Raw genomic sequence first — 13,065 nt, 5'->3', positions numbered from 1 at the left:
TAACTATAAAACTGTGGTGTTAAAAATGTGGAATGTGCACATGATTAGTCGAGCAAGCCTGGTGAACTGACCCACAATATCAGGAAGTCCTATACCATGAAAATTGTTTCCATGTTTACATTTATTTTTTGTAGCCCTGAGAAAACTGATGGAACTAAAACAGATTTCTTGCATTAAGGATGTGAATGTTGGGTAGTATGGAACTACAGATCATTTCTCTCTTTCTCTCATTAGTTTATTTTCAATAATTTACACCATCTCTACAATCAGTCTTCCATCTTTATGTTACAAAATTTAACAATAGTAGTATGTGTAATAGAAATAATAAGGATAATAATAATACCATAATAACAATACATTTATAATAGAGTTTTATTGCCTGTGTAGAAAAAGTCAGTTTCATACATAGTTTGAGTAAAAAATGGCCACATATATCTTCAAACTGTTTCCAGTTTCTGACAGGAAGCTATTTTTTTTATTGAATGTGGGACAAATATGACAACACTGTTTATAGTAGCACAAAATGTTTCACAGCAGCGTTTGAGCAAATTTTTGTTGGAATTTTAGTGGAAGTTGTATAGTCTACAGTTCACATTGCTTTAACAGACCTCCTTGGTTCAATTTTTATGCGGAAACCATCAGTACGTTTCAATATGATGTCTGCTTGCAATTTAAACTCTGATTCTTTTATATCAGACACAATTTTGTAATTTCGCAGAACAGTTGACAGGAGAATTTTCAGTTTCAACATGGCGTATTTGCGACCTGTAATGGAAGGAAAAAAATGTTATGGTGAATTTGAATACATGAGAAATTTCTAAAAATATAGTGATTGTTTCATCCTTAAAACTTGTTTTAACAGATTACTATTTCACAAGAAATGTCTTGTTACAAACTAATTTTCTCATTCAACAATGAACACGTAGTGAAATAAGTATGGTAGAATCCAGGAATAAAATGAAGCAATCTGCTGAATAAAAAGAGGACATGAGAAAGAAAACTTACAGAAAGATACAATACCTAATAAAAAGGAAAAAAAAGCCTCTTTCAAGACAGCATTTAGATGTAAGAAAGAAATAAAGATAAACAAAAAACAGTATCAAACCTATAACCCATTGAAAAACAGAAAACTAGATAATTTTTTCTCTCAGTGAATATGGAGAGAACAAGAAAGATATGAGAGGAATGTTTGAAATTATTAAGACAAATAATGGTAAAAAGCAAGAAAGGGTGCGAAAATTTAAAATTATTATGAAATAGGCTAGTGAAATAACCAATATGAAAGGTAATGAGTGTGCAGAAATGCAGGAAGTGGCCTCAAAAAAGTGACACTACAACATGAGTCTAGGATCTTGCAATGAGTGGTGGCTTGCATGCCTCAGTGATGCAGATAGCTATACCACAGGTACAACCCACTGAAGTGGTACTAGTGCAAAGTGGAAAGGCCAGACTAGCTTAAGGTTTTAGAAGAGTGGAAGCCAACTTTTCAATAGTTGTAGGAACGACAGTGTGGATGATTGATTATTTTTCTCAAGAAGATGCAGTTCCATTGTGTGGTTATAGGATGACAGCATCCTCTTAGATAAAATATTTGAGATGTAAAATAATCCCCCTTTTGGAACTCTGGATGTGGACTACTCAGAAGGATGTCATCATCAAGAAAAATGAAACTGGCATTCTGTGGGTTAGAGTGTGGAATTACGTAGGTAGGTAGGTAGGTTTGAGAATTTAGAAAGGAAAATCTATAGCTTGAAGTTAGATATAGTGGGAATTATTGAAGTGCAGTACCAGGAAGAACAAGATTATGATCAATTGAGTTCAGGATTATAAATGCAAAATCAAATAAAGAGTAATGCAAGAATAGATCTTATAATGAGCAAGGCAATGGGAACATAGGTGAGCTTCTATGAACAGCATCGTGAAGGCATTATCATAGCCAAGATAGACAGTCACTATAATAGTACAAGTTTATATGCTAGCGAGCTCAATAGATGATGAAGAGATTGAGAGAATCTATTATGAGGTAAAAGTAATCATTCAGACTGTTAGGGAGACAAATCTTTAATTGTGATGTGGTACTGAAATTCAGTAGATTTAAAAGGAATAGGGCTTAAAAATTATGGATGAGGCTGTATAGGCCGTACTTGGCAGGAGGCAAGATATGACTTACAAGTCCTTAGTGTACCCCAATTGGTTCACTACTGTGACTGCCCTGGTTACAAGGATGACACCTCCTCTTGGTCAAGTGGAAGGTTGTTTCAAGGTCTGGCAGGCAGTGAAAGACTTTCCGGGGGATTGATTGAAAGGCCTTGCCGGTTGTCTTCCAAACAGGTTTCAGGTGCTGTCTATGGCTGACAAAGGCCCTGTGTCAAATGCAGTTGTTTGCTCTGTTCCAAAGGAAGACTCCTGGCCCACAAGATCTGAACATACACAGAGGGTGGGATTACTAGTAGTTGTGTGCTCCAGTGTTAGGCGCATTATGGGGCTCCTTAGGGATGTGGCTGCCAGGGCGGTGCACACTCAGTGTCATTCGGGATATGGAACAGGTGCTTCCAGATGCCATGAAGAAGACAGGGTGCAGCAAGCTGCAGAATGGTGGCTCACATTGGTACTAACGATGTGCATCACTTTGGATCAGAAGAGATTCTCTGGTTTGGGCTAGCTGAAGTGATAAAGACTACCAATCTTGCCTGTAAGATGAAAGCAGAGATCATCATTTGTAGCATCATCAATGGACCAACTGTGGACATTTGCTACAGCCACAGTGGAAGGTCTGAATCAGAGGCTCAGACAGTTCTGCGACCATTTAGGTTGCATATTTCTCAAACTGCATCAAAGAGTGCTGGAGATACGAGTTTGCTTAATGGGACAGATGTCCACTATTCACATGGGTGGCTATATGGATAATGGGGGCTGTGTAGAATGGACTGAGGTCTTTTCAGGTCAGACAGGGTGGTCAACTTTCTTTAGCTGCCATCCACTTTTGTATTTCTTTCAGCAGTAAAATTTTCTAACCACCAACCAGATCCACAAATATGGTGGTTTATAAAGTGTGGAAGTAACATTAATCCAATAAATTTATAAAGCAGAGTTACAACAAATGGAGTATATAAGAACAATTACTTACCAAAGACTTTGTGTCAAGATTTTATGAAAACCTAATGAAATTGTTTTTAAAATACCTACCAACTGCCGCACATTTTGAAAGCTGGAAAGCCCACTAGTGGGATGTAGGGACCAGGTGACTACCACTGGGTTCGAGGGCCCCAGGAAACTAAAGAATGGGCTTCAGTCTCAAAAGGTGTGGGACAAACACAGGAAGAGGACAGACATAGCAACAATCAGTATTAAGTTGTAAACTGTCATAGCTGTGTTGAGTAAGAACCAGAGCTCCAAGTGCCAATAGAAAGCACTGAAGCTCAAATCATTATAAGTACTGACAGCAGGCTAAAGCTAGAAATAAGTTCAGCCAAAATTTTTGCAAAGGACCTAACAGTGTTAAGAAAGAACAGATGAAATACACTTGGCAGTGATGTGTTTGGTGCTGTGAGAAGTAGTTTATCTCGTGATGAAATTGTAGTAGATAGTTCCTGTGAATTAGTATGGGTAGAGGTTATACTTGACAACCAGAATAAATTAACAATTGGTTCCTTTTACTGACTCTCCAACTCAGATGATACAGTTATCGAACATTTCAAAGAAAACTTGGGTCTCATATCATACAGGTATCCCACTTACACTATTATAGTTGGTGGTGAGTTCTATCTATCCTTGGCATGTTAGTGAAAATACATGTTCAAGCCAGTGGTAAGTAGAAAACTTCATTCGAAATTGTACTAAATGCTTTCTCTGTAAATTATTTTGAGCAGTTAGTTCAGGAGTCCACTCAAAGCATAAATTGTTGGGAAAACATACTCAGCCTCTTGATATATACATGTCATTTAGCTGATAAAAATTAGCTTGATGCCTCCCTAGAAATCTACATCTACATTTATACTCCGCAAGCCACCCAATGGTGTGTGGCGGAGGGCACTTTACGTGCCACTGTCATTACCTCCCTTTTCTGTTGCAGTCGCGTATGGTTTGCGGGAAAAACGACTGTCTGAAAGTCTCCATGCGCGCTCTAATCTCTCTAATTTTACATTTGTGATCTCGGGAGGTATAAGTAGGGGGAAGTAATACATTCGATACCTCATCCAGGAACGCACCCTCTCGAAACCTGTCGATCAAGCTACACCGCGATGCAGAGTGCCTCTCTTGCAGAGTCTGCCACTTGAGTTTGTTAAACATCTCTGTAACGCTATCACGGTTACCAAATAACCCTGTGATGAAACGCGCCGCTCTTCTTTGGATCTTCTCTATCTCCTCCGTCAACACGATCTGGTATGGATCCCACACTGATGAGCAATACTCAAGTATAGGTCGAACGAGTGTTTTGTAAGCCACCTCCTTTGTTGATGGACTACATTTTCTAAGGACTCTCCCAATGAATCTCAACCTGGTACCCGCCTTACCAACAATTAATTTTATATGATCATTCCACTTCAAATCGTTCCGCACGCATACTCCCAGATATTTTATAGAAGTAACTGCTACCAGTGTTTGTTCTGCTATCATATAATCATACAATAAAGGATCCTACTTTCTATGTATTCACAATACATTACATTTGTCTATGTTAAGGGTCAGTTGTCACTCCCTGCACCAGGTGCCTATCCGCTGCAGATCTTCCTGCATTTCGCTACAATTTTCTAATACTGCAACTTCTCTGTATACTACATCATCATCTGCGAAAAGCCGCATGGCTGTAATTGTAGAACAGATGTGGCTTAAATTCAGGAGAAACAGTATTGATGATAATCGAGGGATTTATACTGAATAAATTAATAAAAGATGATACTGAATGCAAATCATACCTAAAACAGGTCAGAACACTGTCTCAGAAGTAATGAAAAAACATGCCAAATTTAAAACAGCATGAAGTATTCAAGACTGGCAATGTTTTACTGAAGCCTGAAACTTAGCCTGGACTTCAATTTGATAGCTTCTACAATGAAAAACAGTCGCAAATTTGACTGAAAATCAAGAGAGATTCTCGTCATATGTAAAGTACACCAGCTGCAAGACGCAATCACTACTTTCACTGTGCAATACAAATGATAAAGTTACTAATGTCAGTGCCATAAAACTGGAGTTATTAAACACAGTTTTCCAAAATTCGTTCACCAAAGAAGACAAAGTAAATACTTCCGAGTCAAATCAGTAACAGCTGCCAAAATGAGTTACTTAGAATGAGATGTCCTCACACAGTGAAGCAATTTAAATTGCTTAATAAAGATAAGTCTTCTGGTCCAGATTAGTATACTATATAGGTTCATCTCATAGCATGCTGACACAATAGCCCCATACTTAGCATCAAATACAACCAGTTGCTTGATGAAAAATCCACACCTAAAGACTAGAAAAATCCACAGATCACACCAATACCCAAAAAATAAAATAAGATTAATCAGATGAGTTACAGACACATATCACTGACATCAAATGGCAGTAAGATTTTGGAACATATACTCTCTTCAAACGTTATGTATTACTTCAAAGGTAATGGTCTGTTGAGACACAGTCAGCAAGGATTCAAAAAATTTTGTTCTTGTAAAACACAATACCATCATTCTTTATTCACACTAAGTAAGGACTGCTACTGACAGCAGATCTCAAACTGATTCCATGCCTCTAGATTTCCAGAATGGTTCGAAGACCATTCCACACAACAGACTTCTAATCAAATAGACTGCCTATGAAGTATCACTTAAGTTATGTTACGAAATTCTTGACTTCATGTCAGGACGGTCATAGTACATAGTAATTTATGGAAAATAATCAAGTAAAATAGAAGTGACAGCTTCAATTCTCCAAGAAAGTATTATAGGCACTTCCTGTTCCTAATCTGTATAAATTTTACCATCTAGTAAAGTTATCAGAAGATCAAAATCCAATGCAAAATGACTTAGACAGGAGATATCTGTATGGTGTGAAAAGTGACAATTGCCGCTAAAAAAGGAAAAGTGTGAGGTCATCCACATGAGTGCTAAAAGAAATCCATTAAATTTTGGTTACACAATAAGTCACACAAATCTAAAGGCTGTTGATTCAACTGAATACCAAACAATTACAATTACAGATAACTTAAACTAGAAAAATCACATAGATAATGTTGTGGGGAAGGCAAAAAAGGAAGTTTTATTGGCTTCACACATCAAAGATGCAGTAGGCCTACTAAAGAGACTGTCTATACTACACTTGTCTGTCCTCTGCTAGATTACTGCTGTGTAGTACGGGATCTTTACTGGATAGAACTGATGGAGTACATTGAAAAAGTCCAAAGAAGGGCAGCTTGTTTTGTATTGTTTAAAAATAGTGGAGAGAGTGTTATGGATATGATAAGCAAATTTGGGTGGCAATCATTACAACAAAGGTGTTTTTCTCTGCAGCAAGATATTTTCATGAAATTTCAATGACCAACTGCTCTTGTGAATGTAAAAATATTTGACTGTGACCGATGTACATAGGGAGTAATGATCATTATAGTAAAGTAAGGGGAATCAGCATTTGTACGGAAAGATTTAAGTGTTAATTTATCCCATGTGCTGTTAGAGAGTGGAATAGTGCAGAAGTAGTGTGAAGGTGGTTGATGAAATCTCTACCAGGCACCTAAGTGTGAATTGCAGAGAATTCATGTAGATGAAGATGTAGATGAAATGTATGTGCTAGCCTAATGTTTGTGAAATACAAACAGAAGTGTAAGATAAAATGGTAATCACATGAGTGTTATCTGGACAGAATAAAAGTGCAAACTTGTGAAACTTAAATCAATGGTGATGTGTCTGTCATTGAACTGGGAGACCATTAAGTGCAGGAAATGCAAAATGGCAAAATAGGAATGGCTAGACAAGAAATGCAAGGACTTGTAAGTGTGCTTAACAAGGTGAACTATGAAAAAAAGGAGAGGAAGCTGTATGAATATAAAGAGCTCTGATAGCAAGCCTGTTCTAAGAACAGAAAGCTGAAAGGTGGATGGAACATACAGAAGGGTTATGCACTGGAAATGAACTTCAGGGTAATATTACAGAAATGGTGACAAAATAGATGAAGATGAGTGGGATATATGGTACTAAGATGTGAGTTTAACAGAACACTGAAAGACCTATGTAAAAACAAGGTCTGTGGAGTAGATGGCATTTTAACAGAACACTGAAAGACCTATGTAAAAAACAAGGTCTGTGGAGTAGATGGCATTTTCTTAGAATTATTAAGGTCCTTGGGATAATCAGCCATGAAAAAACTATTGCGGTTGGTGTGTAATATGTATGAGACAAGGAATATACCTCCAGACCTTGAGAAGACTATAATTCCAAATCCAAAGGTAGCAGGTGCTGACAGGTGTGAATGTTACCTAACTATCAGTTTAACAAATCATGGTTGCAAAATACTGAAATAGTGATACAAATTATTTACAGAAGGATCGAAAAATTGGTAGAAGCCAAACTTGGAGAAGATCATTTTGGCTTCCTGAGAAATTTAGTAACATGAGAGAGAATACTGACACTGTGATAGCTCTCAGAAGATAAGTTAAGTATAGGCAGACCTATGTTTATACCATTTGTAGATTTGGAGATCACTTTTGATAATGTTGACTGGAAAGCACACTTTGTATTTCTGAAGCTAGTAGAGGTTAAACACAGAAAGCAAAAAGTTATCACAATTTGTACAGAGACCAGACTGTGATTATGAGTCCAAGAACATAAGAGGGAAGCAGTATTTGATAAGTACAGGCAGGCCTACAGTTATAACATTTGTATATTTAGAGAACACTTTTGACAATGATGACTGGAATGCATGCTTTGAAATTCTGAAGGTAGCAGAGGTTAAACACAGGAAGCAAAAGGTTATTCAGAACTTGCACGGAAACCAGACTACAGTTATAGGAGTCAAAGGACATGAGAGGGAAGCAGTATTTGACAAGGGAGTGATATGAGGGCTGCAGCCTATCTCCAGCGTTATTCACTCTGTACCTTGAGCAAGCGGTAAAGGAAGTAGATGAAGATGAGTGGCAAATACATATATGTTCTTGCACATTTTAATATATATGTGATTATGTTATACTTTTAATCATCATAAGTCAATCATCAGTTTTTAATCCATCTTGGATTATTATATTGTAATTCATAATATTAGTGATGTCGAAGTTTATATTGTTGTTGTTGTTGTGGTCTTCAGTTCTGAGACTGGTTTGATGCAGCTCTCCATGCTACTCTATCCTGTGCAAGCTTCTTCATCTCCCAGTACTTGCTGCAACCTACATCCTTCTGAATCTGCTTAGTGTATTCATCTCTTGGTCTCCCTCTATGATTTTTACCCTCCACGCTGCCCTCCAATGCTAAATTTGTGATCCCTTGATGCCTCAAAACATGTCCTACCAACCGGTCCCTTCTTTTTGTCAAGTTGCGCCACAAACTCCTCTTTTACCCAATTCTATTCAATACCTCCTCATTAGTTATGTGATCTACCCATCTAATCTTCAGCATTCTTCTGTAGCACCACATTTCGAAAGCTTCTATTCTCTTCTTGTCCAAACTAGTTATTGTCCATGTTTCACTTCCATACATGGCTACACTCCATACAAATACTTTCAGAAACAACTTCCTGACACTTAAATCTATACTCGATGTTAACAAATTTCTCTTCTTCAGAAAAGCTTTCCTTGCCATTGCCAGACTACATTTTATATCCTCTCTACTTCGACCATCATCAGTTATTTTACTCCCTAAATAGCAAAACTCCTTTGTTACTTTAAGTGTCTCATTTCCTAATCTAATTCCCTCAGCATCACCCGATTTAATTTGACTACATTCCATTATACTCATTTTGCTTTTGTTGATGTTCATCTTATATCCTCCTTTTAAGACACTGTCCATTCCGTTCAACTGCTCTTCCAAGTCCTTTGCTGTCTCTGACAGAATTACAATGTCATCGGCGAACCTCAAAGTTTTTATTTCTTCTCCGTGAATTTTAATACCTACTCCAAATTTTTCTTTTGTTTCCTTTACTGCTTGCTCAATATACAGATTGAATAACATCGGGGAGAGGCTACAACCCTGTCTCACTCCCTTCCCAACCACTGCTTCCCTTTCATGTCCCTCGACTCTTATAACTACCATCTGGTTTCTGTACAAATTGTAAATAGCATTACGCTCCCTGTATTTTACCCCTGACACCTTTAGAATTTGAAAGAGAGTATTCCAGTCAACATTGTCAAAAGCTTTCTCTAAGTCTACAAATGCTAGAAATGTAGGTTTGCCTTTTCTTAATCTTTCTTCTAAGATAAGTCGTAAGGTTAGTATTGCCTCACGTGTTCCAACATTTCTGCGGAATCCAAACTGATCTTCCGCAAGGTCCCTACCAGTTTTTCCATTCGTCTGTAAAGAATTCGTGTTAGTATTTTGCAGCTGTGACTTATTAAACTGATAGTTCAGTAATTTTCACATCTGTCAACACCTGCTTTCTTTGGGATTGGAATTATTATATTGTTCTTGAAGTCTGAGGGTATTTCGCCTGTCTCATAAATCTTGCTAACCAGATGGTAGAGTTTTGTCATGACTGGCTCTCCCAAGGCCGTCAGTAGTTCTAATGGAATGTTGTCTACTCTCGGGGCCTTGTTTCGACTCAGGTCTTTCAGTGCTCTGTCAAACTCTTTCCGCAGTATTCTATCTCCCATTTCATCTTCATCTGAATCCTCTTCCATTTCCAGTACATCGCCCTTGTATAAACCTTCTATATACTCCTTCCACCTTTCCACCTTCCCTTCTTTGCTTAGAACTGCGTTTCCATCTGAGCTCTTGATATTCATACAAGTGGCTCTCTTTTTCTCCAAAGGTCTCTTTAATTTTCCTGTAGGCAGTATCTATCTTACCCCTAGTGAGATAAGCCTCTACATCCTTACATTTATCCTCTAGTCATCCCTGCTTAGCCATTTTGCACTTCCTGTTGATCTCATTTTTGAGACGTTTGTATTCCTTTTTGCCTGCTTCATTTACTGAATTTTTATATTTTCTCCTTTCATCAATTAAATTCAATATTTCTTCTGTTACCCACGGATTTCTATTAGCCCTCGTCTTTTTACCTACTTTATCTTCTGCTGCCTTCACTACTTCATCCCTCGGAGCTACCCATTCTTCTTCTACTGTATTTCTTTCCTCCATTCCTGTCAATTGTTCCCTTATTCTCTCCCTGAAACTCTCTACAACGTCTGGTTCTTTCACTTTATCCAGGTCCCATCTCCTTAAATTAGCACCTTTTTGTAGTTTCTTCAGTTTTAATCTACAGTTCATAACCAATAGATTGTGGTCAGAGTCCATATCTGCCCCTGGAAATGTCTTACAATTTAAATCCTGATTCCTAAATCTCTGTCTTACCATTATATAATCTATCTGATACATTTTAGTATCTCCAGGATTCTTCCATGTATACAACCTTCTTTTATGATTCTTAAACCAAGTATTAGCTATGTTTAAGTTATGCTCTTTGCAAAATTCTACCAGACGGCTTCCTCTTTCATTTCTTCCCCCCCCAATCCATATTCACCTACTATGTTTCCTTCTCTCCCTTTTCCTACTGACGAATTCCAGTCACCCATGACAATTAAATTTTCGTCTCCCTTCACCTCCTGAATAATTTCTTATCTCATCATAGATTTCCTCAATTTCTTCATCATCTGCAGAGCTAGTTGGCATATAAACTTGTACTACTGTAGTAGGCGTGGGCTTTGTGTCTCTCTTGGCCACAATAATGCGTTCACTATGCTGTTTGTAGTAGCTTACTCGCACTATTTTTTAATTCATTATTAAACCTACTCCTGCATTACCCCTATTTGATTTTGTATTTATAACCCTGTATTCACCCGACCAAAAGTCTTGTTCCTCCTGCCACCGAACTTCACTAATTACCACTATATCTAACTTTAACCTATCCATTTCCCTTTTTAAATTTTCTAACCTACCTGCCGGATTAAGGGATCTGACATTCCACGCTCCGATCTGTAGAACGCCAGTTTTCTTTCTCCTGATAACGACGTCCTCTTGGTTGGTCCCCGCCCGGAGATCCGAATGGGGGACTATTTTACCTCCGGAATATTTTACCCAAGAGGACGACATCATCATTTAATCATACTGTAAAGCTGCATGCCCTCGGGAAAGATTATGGCTGTAGTTTCCCCTTGCTTTCAGCTGTTCGCAGTACCAGCACAGCAAGGCCATTTTGGTTAATGTTACAAGGCCAGATCAGTCAATCATCCAGACTGTTGCCCCTGCAACTACTGAAAAGGCTGCTGCCCCTCTTCAGGAACCACACGTTTGTCTGGCCTCTCAACAGATACCCCTCCATTGTGGTTGCACCTATGGTACGGCCATCTGTATCGCTGAGGCTCGCAAGCCTCCCCACCAACGGCAAGGTCCATGGTTCATGGGGGGAGAAAGTTTATATTATTATTATTATTATTATTATTGTTGTGTTAACACTGACAACACCAATTGCACGTACATATGCTCAATAGTGGAATGAAACATCTGTATTTGTATTTCTGTTGATGGTATCACTTTCATAGTGTAACAATTGACTTCCCTAACATCAAATTGTACAGTCTATATGATAGAAAACAAAAATGTCTGATAAAAGTCCAATACAATACCACAGTACACAGCCAAAGTCTAAATAAATAGTTATTAACAATGACTTACCAACACAACTCCTTGGTCCAGCACTAAATGGAATGTAACCATAATAATGCCTATTTTGCATTTTTTCTGGTAAGAAGTTGTCTGGATTAAATTCTTCTGGATTAGGATAGATCTCTGGATTGCGATGTACCTTGTATGTTCCAATCACAACCGTGCAGCCAGCAGGGAGAAGATAGTCGCCTGATGCTGCAACAGTTTTGAACAATTAGTTCAGGAGCTCAATCAGTGTAAATGGTTGCAAAAACATACTTGGCCTCTTAACAAGAGATAATCCTGAGCACATGATGGATATGGGTATCAGTGACCACTAGGTTGTTCTAGAGAGACTGAATACTGTAACATCCAAACACACCAAAAGTAAACACTAAATACATCTATTTAAAAAAGTAGATAAAAATTCACTTGATTCCTTCCCAAGAGACAGTTTCCATTCCTTCCAATCTCATTATGTAAGCATAGCCTATATGTGGTTCAAATTCAAGAAATAGTGCCAACAGTAACTGAGAGATTTATAGCAAATAAATTAATAAGAGATGATACCGATCAACCACAGCACACAAAGCAGGTTATAACACAGTTGCAGAAGTAACAAAAGAAGTATGCAAAATCCCCAAGATTGTCAAAGTTTTACAGAAGCTCAAAATGTAATACAACCTTCAATGTGAGATGCTTTTATAGTTTCCACAGCAAAATTCTGTCTTCAAATGTGGTAGTAAACAAAAAGAGATTTTGATTATATGTAAACTAAACCAGCAGTAAGACACAATGAATGGCTTCACTGTGTGATAACAATGGTGATGCTACTGAAGACAATACTACTAAGACAGTGTTACTGAACATGACTTCTTGAAATTCCTCCACCAAAGAAGATGAAGCAGATATTCCAGAATCCGAATCAAGAGCAACTGCAACACAAGTAACTGAGAAGCAGATATCCTCAGTATAGCAAAGCAGCTTAAATCACTTAATAAAGGAAAGGCCTCTCGTCCAAATTGTATACCAGTCAGCTTCTTTTCAGTTTGTGCTGACACAATAATCCATACTTAGGAATCATGTACAGACACTTGTCTGTTGATAGATTTGTACCTAAAGACTAGAAAATTGAACAAGTCACACCAATACCCAAAAAAGGAAATAGGAGTAATCCACTGATTTACAGACCCATATCAATAATGCTGGTTTGCAGTAGGATTTTGAAACATACTGTGTTCAGACATTATGAATTACCTCAAAGAAAATGATTTATTGACAAATGGCCAACATAGGTTCAGAA

General features: G+C 37.8%; 1 protein-coding gene across 1 annotated transcript in view; it reads right to left on the bottom strand.

Moving 5' to 3' along the window:
• Window positions 1-213: 213 nt before the first annotated feature.
• Window positions 214-13,065, bottom strand: part of LOC126354378 (cytochrome P450 4g15-like) — a 141,257-nt gene continuing 128,405 nt past the window's right edge. The window contains exons 12-13 of the mRNA XM_050003978.1: window positions 11,793-11,978; window positions 214-765 (exon numbers count right to left, since the gene is read on the bottom strand). Of these exons, the coding sequence (XP_049859935.1) occupies window positions 590-765; window positions 11,793-11,978 (362 nt within the window). The 3' untranslated portion in view covers window positions 214-589. The remainder of the gene's footprint in view (window positions 766-11,792; window positions 11,979-13,065) is intronic.

The sequence above is a fragment of the Schistocerca gregaria genome, chromosome 3 (assembly GCF_023897955.1).
Source record: "Schistocerca gregaria isolate iqSchGreg1 chromosome 3, iqSchGreg1.2, whole genome shotgun sequence".
In the NCBI taxonomy this organism is placed as follows: Eukaryota; Metazoa; Arthropoda; class Insecta; order Orthoptera; family Acrididae; genus Schistocerca; species Schistocerca gregaria.
This window is presented reverse-complemented; position numbering and strand designations above follow the sequence as displayed.